The sequence below is a fragment of the Canis aureus genome, chromosome 1 (genome assembly GCF_053574225.1).
Source record: "Canis aureus isolate CA01 chromosome 1, VMU_Caureus_v.1.0, whole genome shotgun sequence".
In the NCBI taxonomy this organism is placed as follows: Eukaryota; Metazoa; Chordata; class Mammalia; order Carnivora; family Canidae; genus Canis; species Canis aureus.
Window position 1 is genome coordinate 104,476,869 of NC_135611.1, and position 19,575 is coordinate 104,496,443.

General features: G+C 37.2%; 2 protein-coding genes across 3 annotated transcripts in view; both read left to right on the forward strand.

Moving 5' to 3' along the window:
• The window catches only part of LOC144280354 (uncharacterized), a 51,725-nt gene extending 33,619 nt beyond the window's left edge, over positions 1-18,106 (forward strand). For both annotated transcript variants that reach the window (XM_077842324.1, XM_077842314.1), the window contains one exon: positions 12,689-18,106. In XM_077842324.1, coding sequence (XP_077698450.1) covers positions 12,802-14,481 — 1,680 coding nt within the window. In that variant the 5' untranslated portion in view covers positions 12,689-12,801 and the 3' untranslated portion in view covers positions 14,482-18,106. The remainder of the gene's footprint in view (positions 1-12,688) is intronic.
• The window catches only part of LOC144280419 (KRAB domain-containing protein 5-like), a 101,459-nt gene that overhangs the window by 33,526 nt on the left and 48,358 nt on the right, over positions 1-19,575 (forward strand). The gene's annotated exons all lie outside the window — the stretch shown is intronic.

Below are 19,575 nucleotides of genomic sequence, written 5' to 3' on the forward strand. Positions count from 1 at the left end.
CATTTTTTAAACATACATTTTTTTTGAAGAGTATTTGGAAATTCTGGAAAGCCACCTAGTCCACGCTGAAAGCAAGCTTTCAAACCATTTCAAATAATAAGATTGGTTTAATCACTCCCTGACACATTTCTGAACGTTAGACATTTAAAAATGAAAATAAAATGTCTAAATGTAATTGATTTGAGAAGTGCTTTTCAGAGGTTTCATTATACTTCTACCAATACATAATCTCTCCTTGTTCCAAAGTCTCTAATTTTGATAAAAACCATTGGGTCTTTTTTTTTTTTAAGATTTTTATTTATTTTTCATGAGAGACAGAAAGAGAGAGAGAGAGGCAGAGACACAGGCAGAGAGAGAGAGAGAGAGAGGCAGAGACACAGGCAGAGGGAGAAGAAGGCTCCGTGCAGGGAGCCCAACAGAACTTGATCCTGGGTCTCCAGGATCACACCCTGGGCCGGAGGCGGCGTAAACCGCTGAGCCACCCGGGCTGCCCAAAAAACCATTGAGTCTTTATCCAAATATCACTGTGCAGTACTTAATATACATAATTCTTAATTTGGAGCAACTTTCATATGTTTTGATCTTACAAAGATCTTAGTGAAGGCTCTATCTTCCATAATTATAGAGGGGTATATAACGGAGACAGAACATACCAATACAATGAATCTGGGAAAAACGTCAATCAAGGGTTAAATCCTATTAAACATCAGGGATCCTAGTTTTCACAGTACTGGTATTATAGTTGTAAATGTGTCTTTTGTGAAAGCTGAAATCTTAGTGTACATCATTGATTGTATCCTTACTAAACTGAAGGCTTAGAAATATAGTAAGGGTGGCAAACTGTTTACTCTTAAAAGCTCATTCAACAACAGACATTTCATAATGGGAAGAAATCTTACAAATGTAAACAGTGTGCCAAGCCTTTACTACCATTCAAAACTTATCAATGAAAGGTAATATGTAGTGGGGACAGTGCTGACAAATGTTAAAAAATGTTGCAATGTCTTTAAGCATAACTACACAGTTTCTGAACATCATAGAGTGCATACTATGTGAAACTCTACAAATGTAAAGAATGTGGCAAGGAATTTAATGCATAACCAGAAGTATTCAATGTGAGATGATATATACTGGGGGATGTTTTACAAATGTTAAGAATGATGGCAAAGTCTTTACCTGGAGCAGATCCTTACTCAAAAAAAGTCTTTTATAAAAAATAAAAACATTAAAGATATAAACAATTCACAAAGTATGCAATAGAAAGGAAATATAAATAAATCAGAGCACTCACAGCAGAAAGCAATAAGGCAGTACCATGTTTTAGACATGATTCTAAATCGCAGTATTTATTACAGAGAAATATCAAAAGTTAAAACATTTAGATCAGTTACATTTTAGCATTGGACTATAGAGTCAGGAGGGGTACCAACCCCCTCTGGAAGGGGAAATCTGTGTGTAACTCTTTTTTTTTTTTTTAAGATTTTATTTAGGGAGAGTCCTGGGTGGCTCAGCAGTTGAGTATCCACCTTTGGCTCAGGGCATGATCCTGGAGAATCCCAGAATCGAGTCCCACATCAGGCTCCCTGCATGGAGCCTGTTTCTCCCTCTGCCTGGGTCTCTGCCTCTCTCTCTCTGTCTCTCATGAATAAATAAATAAAATCTTAAAAAAAAAAAAGATTTTATTTAGGGGCACCTGGATGGCTCAATCAGTTAAGCATCTCCATTCAGCTCAGGTCATAATCCCAGAGTCCTGGGATCCAGCCCTGCCTTGGACTCCCTGCTCAGCAGGAAGACTACTTTTTCCTCTCTCTGCCCCTCCCCTGCTCCTTCTCTGTCTCACTCACTGTCTCTCAAATGAATAAATAAAATCTTTTTAAAAATTAAAGAGCCATTCCGGTGCCCCTGCAGCGGTACTTAAGTTTTGAGTTCCCAAAACTTAAAACCATACCTCCATAGAAATAGCGTATTGTTGACCAGAAACCTCACCTATAACATTAACAGTTAATCATCCCCTTTTTGTGTTGTCTGTATCCTATACAGTATTTTTATAATAAAGATTAAGAAAAGAAAATATTAAGGAAATCATTACAAAGAGAAAACATGTTTATTACACCACACTATATTCATAAAAAAGAAAAAGTGTATATTGACCTACACTGTTCAAACCCATGATATCATGCTAAACTATGTATTTGTTAATATGCCTGAAAGGATCAAGGGGGAATGGATGTTTGGAGAGGGATAATTAGTTTCAGTGTGTCTTTTTCTCTTTGATGATATTTGAGATGTTTTGCATGGCAAATATTATTAATTTTACTCTGAAATCATCTCATGCTAAGCTTTTATTGCTTGTGTGCATGCAAAATGATTTGATTCTTGCTATCTCACCAACATGAGGGTGCTTCTGTGATGGGGAATTCATTTATACCTACTTTTCCATGGAAGATAGAGGCTATAATGTGAAATACAGGAAGAAAGTCCACATTGAGATGTGTGTGTTTGATGTATAAGAGTGAAATAATTACCGATTTAGTAAGGATTCAGGGCATTATTTGCATTCAAGTAAAGCACAGAAACATGCTAAATTTTAAATATTTTTGTCATTTGCTGTTAAAGGAGAATACATTGGTGGTTTATTTAAAGCTGGATATATCTTCTGCATAGCAGTTGATACTAATCAAGAATATTTGTTATTTGGTTGAAATAAAGAAATTTTCACAGATGTCTGAGGAAAGTATAGCTAACTATTCCATAAAAGGGTGTGAAATGTGGGCTCCTGGATGACTTAGGTCTGCCTTCAGCTCAGGTAATGATCCCAGGGTCCTGAGATCAAAGCCCTGCATTGAGCTCCCCTGCTCAACAGGGAGCCTCCTTCTCCCTTTCCTGCTCCTGTTTGTGCTCTCTCTCTTTGCCAAATAAATAAGTACAACATATTTTTTAAAAAGGGTGTAGAATTATTGTAAATCCACATTTACTCAATAATTAGCCTCAATTGAATAACATGGAAAGCACAACTCACAGATCCTTATTATCAGGACAAGAATATTCTTGAATGATGTAATGAGCATTTTAAGACTCATTACATCAAGACTCATAATGATTTTTTTCCCAGTGTTTTGCTTATAGTGTGTTTGAACTTAATATATTTTAATTAATAATACTAAGTGGATTTTAATGTGTTAACACTAACACTAATGTGTAATGAAAGAAATGTTTTTCCTACGCAACCTTATCCTGACCCACCTTCATCAAGGTTGCTGGTAAACAGACAGTAAACAAAGTACACTTGACCCTTGAACAACATGGGTTTTGAAATATGGTCCACCTATAGTCAAAATTTATTTATAATACAGTGTTGTAAATATATTTTCTCTTCCTTCTGATTTTCTTAACATTTTCTTTTCTTGAACTTCCTTTATTGTAGGAATACTGCATATAACATGGAAAATATATATTAATTGACTTTCTGATAAGGTTTCTTGTCAATGGTAGGCTATGAAATTAAGTATTAGGAAGTCAGAGTTATACATGGGTTTTCACCTGCTTGAGGTGTGTACGCTGAACTCCCCCTGCATTATGCAAGGGTCACTTGTACATGTTAAAGCAGTGGGATGATATCACTAATAATCTTTTTCGTGTTGGCCTTAAACCTCACATTATTTGTGATTAATTTTCTCACATACGTATTATAGCTTTTCTTTTTTGTAACCTTTGGCACATTATGATGCTTTTAATAAGGTTAATACAGAAGTAGTATTGAGAGTGTAGCTAAACAAATGTGATACTGATGATATTGTACACACTATGAAAACAGACATGTCATACTTAAGTGAATAATTTAGATTTTATTTTTCATGAAAAAGGTAGTCCAGAAGTCATGTTTCATGCTGAATCCACTCCATTTGAATGTGAATATTGAACCTTGAAATACAACTGCAAAATAGCCTCTCTGCATTTGAAAATTGGGATGATCTCTCTGGTCATGATTTTCCTTGCAATCCATATTTTCTGTTCTCAGAGAGCAGACGTGTGTCCATTGGGAGCTAAGGGCCCCTGAGTGCTTTCCAAGTCCATGCTGGCTGGCACTTCCCTGGTCAGGTGGAGCCAGAGGTTCAGACATTTGGCAGGACTGAAGGCCATTCTCTGTTGCTGGGCAGTACGATAGACTAGGCTCTGGGACTGCCCTGGTTCCCTGTTCAAGCGCTCTGGTCCTGCATAATCAGGGTTATGCTCAACACTTGGATGATGGTGCTGGCTTGGCTCTCCCCAATAGGTCTGTGAGATAGTCTTTGTGGTTGCTGAGGGTCTTTGTTCAGACTTCCTGGTGGTGGTGGTGGTGAGTGGAGCCTGTGCTCAGCAGTGGAAAGAGACTTCCAACTTGTATGCCTGCCCATATAGGGTCATAGAGTGGCCTCCATGCTCTAGTTCAACCTATTTATTGGCCGGAAACCCAAGTCAGGCACAGCTGTTGACAACACTCCTCAACCAGGTGTGTCCATCTCAGCTCTGCAGTTGGGCAGTGTCACCGTATCTCTGGGTGTTACTGCAAGGTGGAACACAGTCTGGTCTGTCAGTCTTCGAACATCTGAGCACTAGCTGTTGTAAGTCCTTACCCACCTTCTTCATGTCTGTAGGATCCCCAGTGGTCCAGCACCACAGGTTCCCCAGGAATCCCAATGAGGAAAGATCTATTTTAAGTATTTTCACAGTAGCTTTCTGGTTTGGATATTGCCAAGTTGTGGCTTTAGTTCCTGTTTTGTTTTTGTATATTACTTCCTGTTAGTATGGAGTTGGGAATTAAATTTTGGATAATCTTCTTTTTAAAATATCTAATTGAAAAAAAAAATAAAATATCTAATTGGTCATTGTGACCATTTTTACTGTTATATATTTTTCTTCAATCTTTGTAGTTTGTATATGTGAGAATATAGGTCCTTTGTGTCCTTTCTGTGTCTCTATTTCTTTCTCTTCAGTTTGTGATGTAGAGAAGTTCTTAATTTTAATGCAATCCAGTTATTTTACCCTTAGTGGTTAGTGATTTTTATCATTTTTAGAAATCTCCCTTATACCAAGACCACTGAGATAGAATATTTTTGTGCTTTTCTAAAAGCATCATTATCTTTATAATTTCGATCTGAAATTTATTAAGAATGAATGTGTTGTGTGGTTTCTGTAATGACTGTTTTCTGTTTTCCATCAGATTTGATGATCAATTGAAATATATTCTGAAAATATTGTATTGTACTTATAATTTGTTTACTGCAGTCATTTCCTAATATGAGTAAATATCACCTTGATCTTGAAGCAGACTTCTCTGATTTCTCTCCATCTTTTCCTGTCTCTAGTGATGTTTACCAGTCTCACAGGACCAAACACCCAGTGTCAGTTTTGATGTCTGTCAAAACCTTCCATGGGCCTCTTTGCTCAGATGAATTATTCCTATATTCCCATAGCAAAATGGCATCCAAGGTCTTGGCAATAGGAGTCATCTTCTTGTTATGTATTGAAGCAGGAATCCTGGCAAACTGATAGCTGTTTTACCTTTACCTCTCTCTTTAGTTCACTGGGTTTAGGTTAAGTTCTCTAGATTTTATAGCCAAACCTGTGAGTGTATTCAACTCATTGGTCATTGACTCTAAAGGATTCCCACCAACTATGACAGCTTTTGGGTGAAAATATTTCTGCCATGGTTTTGGGTGGATACTTCATTTGCATGTTTACAGAGTGGCCAGAGGTGTGTTCGGTATGGTACAGTGTGGGTCTTGGGTGTCTTTCAAATCCTTAGCATTAGCTCTGTGGTGCTTGTTGGAAGCAGCTTAGAGTAAAAACTTCCGAGTACAAGAGTTTTTAATATTCTGCTGTATGTCACTGCCAAATGAGCAGCAAAATATGAAGGGAAGTGTATTGGATACTTTTGTGCATATCAGAACCAAATCCTACATTTGCTGTATACTGTATTGTTATTATTCCTTGAAATCATGTTGTGAACTCATAGTCTGGACCAGAGGTTCCATGATTTTCATCCAGTACAGGCACAAAGGGTGTGTCAAGTACATTCATAGGATCATTGTTCTTCACCTAAGTTCAGGGTTATCGATAATATTTTTGCGCTTGTGACCATCTCATTTTACACAATGTCCAGTATCTTTAGGGCTGTGTTTGTCTTTTTTTTTTTTTTAATTTTTATTTATTTATGATAGTCACAGAGAGAGGAGAGAGAGGCAGAGACAGGCAGAGGGAAAAGCAGGCTCCATGCACCGGGAGCCCAATGTGGGATTCGATCCCGGGTTTCCAGGATCACGCCCTGGGCCAAAGGCAGGCGCCAAACCGCTGTGCCACCCAGGGATCCCTGTGTTTGTCTTTTTAATATTCCACATTGATGATTGGTGAACACCTTTGCTGAAGTCTTCTGCCCTAATTCCTATGTGTTTTCTAATTCCCATCACTTTTATTGTATTAAGCCATGCTTCCACTGTATCTGTTCTACTTACCCAGGGTAAAGAGTACAAAATCCACTCATCTTTTCACATGTAAATTGTATGCTTCTGCACAGTTTTGTTCTTTCTTCACCCATCTCCCTTAGAAAGCTCACAACAGAAATTTAAGGTAGACCGTCATGGGTATTGGGATTTCTTTACTTGGTTGAATGCAGGGCCCACAGGGACAGTGCAGAAATGAATGTGGTAGCTCACATGATTCTTCTGTATTGTATCCTGCTGATTATAACCTTAAAAAAACATTTCCTGGTGCAAGTTGAATACATTTTATTCCAGATCCTGTGTCAGGTTAATGAGTATTTCACAAGATGGTGTACACATAGGAAAAATAGGCAGGAGCAAAGTCAGGATCAAGCTGAATAGTGGATATGTTGGGAGATGATTATCTATGGGTTTCAGTTTCTCTAGGTGTTATTGATAGAAGCATTGAAAATTTTTATTCTGTCTTTCCATTGATCTTTGTGTATAAAAAGGCTTTGAAATGTAGTGATATCATCTTGCTCTTTTTTTAAATTAATTAATTAATTTATTTATTTATGATAGTCACAGAGAGAGAGAGAGAGAGAGAGAGGCAGAGACACAAGCAGAGGGAGAAGCAGGCTCCATGCACCGGGAGCCTGATGTGGGATTCGATCCTGGGTCTCCAGGATCGTGCCCTGGGCCAAAGGCTGGCGCTAAACCACTGCGCCACCCAGGGATCCCTCATCTTGCTCTTGAGTAGAGGATGGATTTATTTACTGCACAGGAAATGGAATTGTTTTCTTTTATGACAGGAGTATGGACAGATATGCTAGGTGTTCCTTTAATATATTGTGGTTTCCTATGCTCAGAATCTCACAGATGTGGCCAAAAACCTACTTCATGTGCAGCATCTATCTGTATGAATTGTGGTTGGGGGATTGGTTTGTGAAATCAGTGTAATCCGGAAGAAGACTATGATAATTGCTGTGTCATGAGCTTGTAAGATCCTTGGACTTTGATCCAGGATCTCTTGTCTTCTACCAGCACTGGAAATTTGTTACAGGCCAACTTCTCGTATTATAGAATATGTGCAGTCTTGGAATTTTTATAGTTTTCAACATTATCCATGCACTTTATTCAAATCAAACTAGATATTCATGGGTCTGTTTCTACTTCTGTTTTTTCATGTGTTTTGTTGTTTAGATAGAAGTAAAATCATATATTTTTTTTTGACATATTTCACAGCATATAATACCTTCTAGATCTATCCACATTGTCACAAATGGCAAGAAACGACCAAAATAGCAGAAACAGACCCATAGATACAGTTAACAATCTACTAGTTGCCCGAGTGAAACAGAGAGGGACAGTACACAAAATGGGTAAAGGGGAATGAATGGGAAGTACAGGCTTCAAATTATGGAATGAATAAGTCATGGTGATAAAAGATGCAGCATAAAGAATATATTCAGTGGTATTATTATTTATTTTTTAAAGATTTTATTTATTCATTCATGAGACACAGAGAGATTGAGAGAGAGGCAGAAACACAGGCAGAGGGAGAAGCAGGCTCCATGCAGGGACCCCGACGTGGGACTTGATCCCGGGTCTCCAGGATCAGGCCCTGGGCTGAAGGCGGCGCTAAACCGCTGAGCCACCTGGGCTGCCCTATTCAGTGGTATTATTATAGCATTATATCGTGACAGACATTAGTTCACTTGTGGTGAACGTAGTAGAATTTATAGAGTTGTCAAATCCCCATTTGTATACCTGAACAAGTGTAACAATCTATGTCAATTATACTTTAATACGATTATACTTTACTACAAAACAAAATAGAGGGATGCCTGGGTGGCTCAGCAGTTGAGCGTCTGCCTTTGGCTCAGGGCATGATCCTGGAGTCCTGAGATTGAGTCCCACATTGGGCTCCCTGCATGGAGCCTGCTTCTCTCTCTGCCTGTGTCTCTGCCTCTCTCTCTTTCTCTCATGAATAAATAAAATCTTAAAAAGAGAGAGAGGGGTGCATATACATATATAGGTTCAACTACGTTCTTTAAAACTTGCATGTAAAGAAAGCTAACCTACTCCAAATGAAGCTAATCCTACGTATTCATAATAGGATTAGATTTAGGAAAGCAAATTAATCTGTAACACAGTGGCGATAAGGGTAAATTGCTGAAGAAAGGAGAAGACTAGGGAGAGAGGAGTGAGTTCGTGGCAGGGTGAAGAAGTGAATAGGACACAGAAGAGCCTGGAGTACTCACTGGCTGAGCAGCCTAAGACATGGAAGAACAGTCATTCGTGTGAGAATTTCTTTTTTTTTTTTTATTTTTTTTGAAAAAATTTTTATTTATTTATGATAGTCACACACAGAGAGAGAGAGAGAGAGAGAGAGAGGCAGAGACACAGGCAGAGGGAGAAGCAGGCTCCATGCACCAGGAGCCCCATGTAGGATTCGATCCCAGGTCTCCAGGATCGCGTCCTGGGCCAAAGACAGGCGCTAAACCGCTGCGCCACCCAGGGATCCCATCGTGTGAGAATTTCTTAAATAGTTTTCCCTGCAGTACTTTCCCTCTCTCTCTCTCTCTCTCTCTCTCTCTCTCTCTTTCTCTCTCTCCTCTCTCTCACCAGTGACATGTATGTAATAATGGCCACATGTCTCATGAGTGCTTTTCTGAATAAGTGCATTCTTTTGAGGATACAGGATATTGCAACTGATTTTATTTCCTGTGCTCAGTTTAGGCTAAGTCAGGTTTTAGGAAGAAGTCTGACATGAAAACAGAAGAGATGCTGTAGCATGTAGCACTGAGAATTAGTAAAAGGGCAGGAAAACCTTTATATTTTAAAAATCTGTGTAATCTGTGAGGTCCAAGCTAAGAAATCCAACATTGTATCAGAAGCAGATTGCACCTGTGTTACTTGTTGTTTTGGATGCTACTTCCACAAATATGTTTGACATGATGACTTGAAGAAGGATAAATAAAAAGAGGCCCAGAGAAGAGTGGCTGATGGAGTTCACCATGCAGGGGTGGAGTCAGCTTGAAAGAAAAGTAAAGGGAAGGAAGGACTCCAGGCTCACCTAACTCTTCCTGGTGTTTAGGAACCCTTTGAAACCTCATCTGTGATGCAGGTCTGGAATTCTGTCTGGAGCCTTACATGCTCAACGTTTGCCCAGAAGCAGCAGAGTACTTCAGAGTATAGAAGTATTTTTTGTTTTTGTTTTTTGTTTTTTTTTTTAAGTATACTTGGTGCTCTTGACTGAACCTAATCTGGATTCCACGAATCCTTGATTCAATCCCTTGGTTCCCATGTGAGGTGTGCCTCTTCCTTCTAGTTTTCCACGACCTAGAAAGGAATCAATTTTTGTCATTTTTTGGTTAAACCTGAGAGATAAATGAGGTAGGGAAGCCATAGATTAGTCCTGGCATTAAATGAACTTTGTTCTTTTTCCACTTGACTAGATTAGTAACATTGTACACAGAGATACCTTGCTATGGACATGCTGAGGAAAGAATAGAACATTATACTGAGAGAAAAAAATTGGGACAGGACGTTAGTCAAGCATGAGGACTAGGACTTGTATCCAACCTTCCAGTCCATCTGTGCTGTAGCGAAGAAATCCCACAGTGTTTCCGGAACCCTGGAGGACATTATTATTATTATGATTATTTTTTAAAGATTTTATTTATTTATTTATGAGAGACACAGAGAGAGAGGCAGAGACACAGGCAGAGGGAGAAGCAGGTTCCATTCAGAGAGCCCGATGTGGGACTTGATCCCAGGTCTCCAGGATCACGCCCTGGGCTGAAAGGGGTGCTAAACCGCTGAGCCACCCGGGCTGCCCCCTGGAGGACATTATTAAGTGAGGGCAGGGCATCTCCAAGAGATGAGAGTTCCACAATTGTCATTCATCAGCTAACCTCCCATGTCAGGGTCTCTGGACCAAGCCTTTGTGATTTAGCTTATTAGAATGCAAAGAGGAGCCTGTGAAAGCCTGTGTTCACACCTGAAAGACAAAGCCCAAACACATTGTTCTAGATTACAGAGTGTGGATTCTACCTGTGACTTGATATTTGAATAATATGGATGTTTTCGTGTTTACATTTTGAACATTTATTTCACAGCACTTATTGCATGTCCTTTGGAAACGTTAGACATCTGACACCAGTGTGACCCATTATTAGAGGTTCATGCACCTTGTTTCCTCTGTGTTCTGTGCCAGATCTGTCCACTATAAGGTTAATAGTTTTTCTCATTTAGTATTATGTACTTTGGGAGGAGAAGGACAGGGCTAGCTCACCCCTACTTTTCCATTGTTCTGTTCTTGTATTTATGTCTGTAGAGCATTATTTTAGTAACTGTGGCTTTGTTGTATGTTTTAAATCAGGGAGTATGGTGCCACCAACGTACTGTTCAGATCGAAAATTACTCTGTTGGTGTTATCCTGTGACATCCACATGAGTTTTAGAAGGGGTTTTGATTTTTCTGCCAAAAAATATGGCATTGGGATTCTGATGGAAATTTTCATAGAAATAGAAACAGTAATGTTATTATTTGTTCTGATCTCTATTTATGTCTGGTTTTTCTTTGTTATATCCTTTCTTTCCTAAATTTATTTGTTTCTTTTTTTCTAGTTCCCTATAGTGTAAAGTTTATTTGAACTTTTTTTTAAACTCAAGCATATATAGAATTTTATTTTATTATTTTATTTTATTTTATTTTATTTATGTTTTTCATATATAGAATTTTAAAAGTGAAAGTCTAGTAGGGAAAATGAGCAGAAATAAGCATTACACATGATGACCAAGCAATAAAACAGCATAAAAATAAAAATAGGCATTCTTTAGGGTTTTCTATAGATCATGTCATTTATGAACAGAGTTGTTTTTTTTTTTTTTTTTTCCATTGGATTCCTTTTAAGTATTTTTTTCTTGCCTAATTGTTGAGACTAGAATATATAATACTATGTTGAATGGAAGTACTGAAGTCACTCCATTATCTTGTTTCTGGTCATACAGAAGAAGCTTCAGCCTTTTACTATTTACTATGTTAGATTTCAGCTTTCAGTACATATATGTCTTATATTGGGCTGAGGTGGTTTCCTTCTGTTCCTAATCTTGAATGTTTTTAATCATGAAATGGTGTCCAATATGTTCACTTCCTTGTTCTGCACCAATTAATATGAACATGTAATGTTTGACCTTCATTCTGTTAATACACACTCTTAAATTTATAGATTTCCAAATGCTTAAAGACCCTTGAACTCTAAGAAGAGTTCTCACTTGATTATGTTGTAAAATAATAAAACTCTTTTGATTCAGTTTGCTTCATTTTATTGTGGGTTTAGTATAACTATTCCTCACAGGTAGAAGTTTGTAGTCTTCTTTGCTTATAGTGTTTTCCTTTTGCATTGATAACCTGATAAAGCTGGTATCACAGAGATTAATAGTGTCCCTTCTCTTTACTCCTTGGAAATGTTGGAGGCGATTTGAAGTATTTTCTCTTTAAATGTTTGAATTATCCAGTGAATATATCTGGCATAGGATTTTCTTTGTTGGGAGTTTTTTTATTATTATTTTTTCAATCTACTTAGTAGTGGTAGATTACTTGAGATTTGTATTTTTTTTTAATTTCTCCATAATGAAGTCAGGTGGGTTATACCTTTTTGAGATTTATAGTCATTTTTTTTATATCTGTCTGTGGGCATATAATTATCCATCGTCACCTCTTATAATTGTTTTTATTTCTATGGTATCAGTTATATTGTGTCTGGTTTCACTTCTTTACTTCTCATTTTTCTTAGTGTTCTCTCTTTCATTCTTTGTTTAAAGTATATCAATTTTGTTGATCTTTCCTGAAAATGCAGTCTTCCTATTGATGTTTTCCTGTTTTTGCTTTCTTATTTCATTGGTTTCTATTTTAAGTTTAAATTTTCTTCCTTCTGCTATTTTTGGGCTCAAATGGTACTTCTGATTTTTTTTTTGAGGTACAGGAATGTGATGTGTGCTTCAGCATGACAGTACTATGGAATTATGTGATAGGCTATGCGATCTTGACATGGTCTGCACGTTTATGTCTCCTGGAGGAATGAAGTCTTGATGTTTCTTTCTCAGCCATATTGCTGAAGTTCTGTGATTGATTTTAATTTTGCATATTAGAAGCTTTCATTATATTCATCTGAGAGTAGTAAGTGGAATGATTTTACTTTTCTCTTATTCAATATCTTTCAGCTGTATCTTCGCATGGCACCCAGAGTTTCCTGTCAAAGCTGTGCATAGAAGCTTCTTTCCAAAACGTGGCAGTGGGTAGATATAAACATAGTGCCCTTGAGAATTTACACTTAATGATAGACTGGAAAAATGATGGGGAGAGTGAAGAGCATCAAAGATATCATGAAGGACATATCCAAACTGAGACAACTGTCCGTAATATGAATCTCACTGCCCAAAATGGTGAAGGATATAAAACATTTTGGAAAACATCCCTTAAGTCTGCTATTTCTGCAAAGCAGTGTGTTTCTATAAGCAAAGGCTCAAATCAAATGGTGAAAGATACATATTTGGAGAACGAAAAGTTGGAAAATCTGGAAAGTTACTTAGTCCATCCTGAAAATAATTATTTGAACCACCTTGAAAGTAGAATTGGATTGACCTTTGAGTCAAATATTTCTGAAAATCAGAGATTTAAAAATGAAGAACAGAGTGCTAAGTGGGATCCATTTGAGAAGCCTTTTACTGAGGAATTAACCCTACAAAACGACCAGAGCATTTTCAATGAAAACAGAATTGCTCAATGCAATGAATCTGAGAAAAAATTTAACCAGGGTTCAAATGTTAATAAACACCTAAGGATTCATTTTCCAGAGAATCATTATGAATGTGACAAATGTGTGGAAGTCTTTTATCAAAGCTCCAACCTGATTATACATAAGAGTAACCCTATGGGAGAGAATCCTTATAAATATAATGAATGTGGGAAGTCTGGTAATCAGTCCTCCAATGTTGGTGATTATCAGAGAATTCACATGCATAGATGTAATAAACCTGAGAACATGTTGAGTCAATCATCAGAACTAAACATACATAACACAGTCACTACTGAACAGAAAACTTATATTTGTGAGGAATGTGGTAAGGCCTTTGACTGGCACTCATCATTGTCTCAACAGCCAATGCATATTGGAGAGAAACCTTACAAATGTGAAGAATGTAGCAAGGTCTTTATCCACCACTCACATCTTATTCAGCAGGACAGAATTCATCCTGGAGAGAAACCTTACCAATGTGAAGAATGTGGAAAGGCCTTTAACCAGCACTCAATGCTTACTCGACATCAAAGAATTCACACTGGAGAGAAACCTTACCAATGTGAAGAATGTGGCAAGGCCTTTAACCAGCACTCAAATCTTATTCAACATCACAGAATTCATACTGGAGAGAGACCTTACCAATGTAAAGAATGTGGCCAGGCCTTTAATCATCACTCAAGCCTTACTCAACATCACAGAATTCACAGTGGTGAAAAACCTTACCAGTGTAAAGAATGTGGCCAGGCCTTTAACCAGCATTCAAACCTTACTCGACATCACAGAATTCACAGTGGAGAGAAACCTTACATATGTAAAGAATGTGGCCAGGCCTTTAATCAGCACTCAAAGCTTACAGAACATCTCAGAATTCATACTGGAGAGAAACCTTACATATGCAAAGAATGTGGCCAGGCTTTTAACCGGCACTCACATCTTACCCGACACCACAGAATTCATAGTGGAGAGAGACCTTACCAATGTAAAGAATGTGGTAAGGCCTTTAATCAACAATCAAAGCTTACTGAACATAACAGAATTCATACTGGAGAGAAACCTTACATATGTAAAGAATGTGGCCAGGCCTTTAACCGGCACTCACATCTTACTCGACATCACAAAATTCATAGTGGAGAGAAACCTTACATATGTAAAGAATGTGGTGACACCTTTATCCAGCACTCACATCTGACTCGACATCACAGAATTCATACTTGAGGGAATCCTAAGCAAAGTAAAGAATATGTCGAGGCCTTTAAGCAATGCTAAAGCCTAACTCCTGATCAGAGGATTTATACTGGAGATTTTGCAAACATGATTAATTTGGCAAGCCCTTTAATCAGAATCAAGGTTTATTCAACATCAGAGACTTCATATTTGAGAAAAAAAACTTAAATGTAAAAAATGGGTTAAAACCTTTATGATTGCTTAACCATTACTCAACATCTCAGAGTTCATACTGAGGAGAAACATTACAAAGGTAAAAGAATGTCTCAAGCCTTTAGCTGGAACTCACAACTTACTCAAACATCATAATTCTCATACAGCATAGAAACTGTAAAATATAAACTAAATTGCAGTGCCTTTAACTTGAATTCAATCCTTAATATCTGAAAATGCACACTAGATTCAAGTCCTACAAATGTAATGAATGAAGAAAGACCTTCATTTTAATATACACTGTAGCAAACACCAGAGAGACCATAAAGGAAAATAACTTAAAAGACACAAATATTTAGAAATATATGTAAGTGAACTTCAAATGTCGAAAATGCCATAGAAATCAAGTAGAAAGCACTACATCATCAAAATACTCATGATAAGGAATAATAATAAAGTTAAACTGTTAGAAAATGTATATGCTCTTATGCTTCAGAAGATTAAGTTGATGGATATTTGCATAGGTCTAATTAATTTCAATTTCAATATGTGCTTTTTTTTTTTTACATTGACCGTATTTGAGATTTGTGTCTAGTAAATAATGTATTTCTACTCTCAAGTCACTTCAGCAAATTCATTTATTTTTAGTGTGTGTGACATTATATGACTGATGTTGCTACATCAAAGATATGAGATCCCAGCTTCATTAGGTGGGCCTCATGCATATCTAAGTGTCCATGGAAAAGGAAGGACAATATAATATACAATATATAAAGAAAATCTAAGTAAAGATATTGTTTGTGGTTATAATATTAACTACAGTTGTCATGATGTACATGTTCAGAACATCATTCTCCATTTATTAAAACTAAAGAACTTCCTGAATATTATAATTTAAATATTTTACCAACTGGTATTGTAGGAAAAAGAGGTGGAAATCCAGTAAAATACTGATGTATCCTCATGATAGCAATAGTTAGAAGTAGATAATATTAGTGGATGTGGTTGAAAGGAAGAAATCCTTACAGTAGAAAGAGGATAGCTAACTCTTCCTCGACATGACATACAATTTGTACATCCACATTTGGTGAGAATACCTCATGCCTGAAAATTATTGAAATCACTACTCCCACATCAGTGCTTGAATACTTTTTAATGCTTCTGTAGAAGGATGTAAGGATATAATCCTTGAGCAAGAATTATGGAGGGGATTGAAATGCATAACTTAGTCTATTTGTGAACTTAATATATTTTACTTAATAAAACAATGGTTTTTACCATGTTAATATGGATATGTAATGAATGAAATGTTATCCGACTACCAGTGTTAACCAGTCTCATTTTATATAAGGTTGTAGGTAGCTGATGGTATCTATCACCTATTTTGTAATGCAGTGGAAATATATCTAGTAATCCATTTTCTCAGTGGCCTTAATGTTTAGATAATGTGTGATTATTTTTTTCCCTTAGCATATCTATTGTATCATTTTCTCCTCCTTGGGACTAGTGGGATAATATAATGGATATACTATAGATAGTATATGGGTCTTATTGACTGATTGAAGTACTCCACGATAATGCCATTTGGCATACATTTTGTATGCGCAGTAGTTTTGCAGGGGACTTGAAGTGAAACAAGACCATATCACTAGTGCATTCCGTACATGACACCCTATAGAATCAGAAATTAATGTACCTTCCAATTTGACATTCCCAGCCTACGCTTTTGAGCAACCATTTCTTGTCTCCCATGACTTTCCCCTCCTGTGTCCCTTAGAGAAGACTCAGAGCTTACATAAACCTGTTTTAGTTTGAATGGCCTAATCTGGATTTTGATCAGGGACTCTAAAAGCACTCTCCCATAGCCCCTAATAACAGTATGTGCCCCATATCATAAGTGTGGGTGTTTTTTTTTCATGTTTCTGTGAAGTAAACATACACTTTTAACAATGGTTGTTGTGTAATAGATAACCCATAAGTTAGAGAAATATATTCCATTAGGAATGATCTTGTAGCCCCAGGTAAGAGAAAATACAGAAGTTGAGGAATTGGCATGAATTCTGCATGTGGAGAGATGACATCTTTCCTGGGTTGTATAACTGACTCCTTGGATTTAGAAAAATAATTTATACTTCTTTATTTTCTTAATTATCTCCAGATTTCCATTTCTATTTATACCCAGTTTTATTTCAACCTACATAGGCATCTCAAATGTTCTTTGCCTGTGTTGTGGTTAAAGCGTTCTTATGGACCTCTTAATTTTGATTAGAGACAGGTAAGGCCAATGGGTAACAATTCAGAAATTCAGACATTTAGCATTGGCATGTGAGAGGCAAATATAAATGAAACATAATGATGGTACTGTCCTTAGAAAGATAAGTCCTATTAAAAGGAAGTGTGAAAAACTCTTTCCAATGTGGGGAGGGAACTGGAGGTGGCTCCCTTTAGTCACTGCAAAGGCACAGGCAGCTCTTGGTGGTGTCATCTGATGAATAAATGTAACGGAACAAAGGAATTTTAAAGTGTGGTGGCTTCTGAGGAGTACGGAAGTCCTATTTTATCTTCATGATTGAGTTGAATTCCTGTGTGTTAGCATCAGATGCTGTTGGATGACAATGATGACTGCCGAGGCCTAGATCAGAGGCAGTAGATGCAGGAGGAGTATTGGATGATGCAGTCATTTAGTGCATAGCTTCAAAATGTCACATGGCAGAGTAGATAGATATTGGAGATGAAGAAGCCTTTTGGACACTGATATACATAGGATCAGCAAGGTGTGTGCTGTGGTTGCTCAAAGCACTAGTATGCTAGATATATAAGCCTAACATAGTTTAGATTCACTATAGAAGAGTAACCTTTTATGGAAGGTGATGTGTTGCTCTGTGGGACCCTCCTCCCTTTAGTGAGCACCATGATGAGTATAGTCCCATGCTCTGGCCCTGTCTACGCCATGGATTCATTGAGGAGTGGTACAGCAGTCAGTGACAGCATTTCTGCTTCAGTCAGTCTGGTGCAAGTGTTCATTGACTGATAAATGAATAAGGAATATGTGCTATATGTATAGAATGGAATACCATTTAACCTTAAAAAAGGAGTGAAATCTTGGCATTTGCAATGACATGGATGGAGCTAGAGAGTATTATATTAACCAAAAGAAGTCAGAGAAGGATAAATACCATATGATCTCACTCATATGTGGAATATAAGAAACAAGCAATGGGAAAAAAAAGAAGACAGACAAATCAGGGAATAGACTTTTAACTATAGAGAAGAAACTGGTCATTATTACCAGAGTGGAGGTGGATTGGGGGATGAGTTAAATAAGTGATGGGAATAAAGGTGTGCATTTGTTGTGTTGAGCACTGGGTTTTGTATTGAATTGTTCAGTCACTATTGTACACCTGAAACAGATATGACAGTGCATGTTAACTCACTGGAATTAAAATAAAACCTTTAAAAAATATTTTGTTTTTTTAAAGATTTAAGAAATTTTTTCCCTTAAGTTAACTGACTTGAAGAAGTTGCACAAAATATACCTTTGTAAACAAATTGGAACATATATCTTTTCTCCCTGATTCTTCCAGAATTCAGTCTCAGTAACTTTTTATCCATATATATATATTTGTATAATTTTTCTTAGAACCTGTTCTCATGATGACAAGATAAAATCATAAATACTGGTTATATAACCCTGGCTTTGACTAGAATGTCCTATTGCCAGGGTAAAATGCTAGATCAGTAACATGAAATAATCTACCATTTCAACTTTTAATATTTGAAACACCCAAGGAAGTTTCAGATGGGGGAACTGAAGGATTTCAGGACAACCTCTCTCTACCCACCTTCCCCCAGAATGTGCCACTTTGGATAATTGGAGTTGAAGAATCTAAATTGGGGGGTCTTTCCAGAATATATTAACAGTGACAAAGTTTATCCCTGAACCATCTGTAAGGTAAGACAAAAAGCTAATTTACCAAATATGTACTCTTCTTACCACCGTGCAAAGTGTTTTTTGTTTTTTTTTTTCCTGCGAAGCTCCAGATCTCTACCCCTTTTTCTTTAATGATGGTATTTGTACCTCATCTTGACTAACAGTCTTTGGAGCTTCCACTGTATGTCGATTTTTCTGCACATACACCTATTAAATTTTATTTTCCTCTGATAATCTGTCTCATGTGAATTTGATTCTTAGTCTAGCTAAAAAGATCTTTGAGGGGACAAGTATTTGTTGAGGCAATTTAATTTTAATGCCTCATTTCCTGGTATTTAAGTAAAAAAAGTGTAGCAGTAGAAAATAGTTGTACAGGAGTTAATATTTTTGAGCTCGGGTTTTGACCCTATTTCAGAAGTTCCTTTATTTAGTTTCCTGCAGGGATATTATCACTGTTCCCTTTCAAAACTTGTAATTAGGGCAGCTGGGGTGGCTCAGCAGTTTAGCTCCACCTTCAGCCCAGGGCGTAATCCTGGAGACCCGGGATCGAGTCCCATGTCCGGCACACTGCATGGAGCCTGCTTCTCCCTCTGCCTGTGTCTTTACCTTTTTCTCTCTCTCTGTGTCTCTCATGAATAAATAAAATCTTAAAAATATAAGAGCTTGTAAGTAGGGGTGTCTGGGTGGTGCAGTAGGTTAATCATCTAACTCTTGGTTTTGGTTCAGGTCATGATCTCAGGGTCATGAAATGGAGCCCCGGGATTGGGCTTCATACTGAATGCTGAGTCTGCTTGAGAGTCTCTCCCTTGCCCTCTGCCCCTCCCCCACCCTGTGTTCTCTCTTTCTCTAAAGTAAGTAAATCTTTTTAAAAATCTGTTACAAAAGCTTCTAAGTAACAGTTAAAATATGTATCTCTCAGTTTTTTTTTTCTCAGTTTGTTTAGTTCAATGGATGGCTCTCTTGAGGATGTATAAATACACAAATTAAGTATCCAAAGGAGT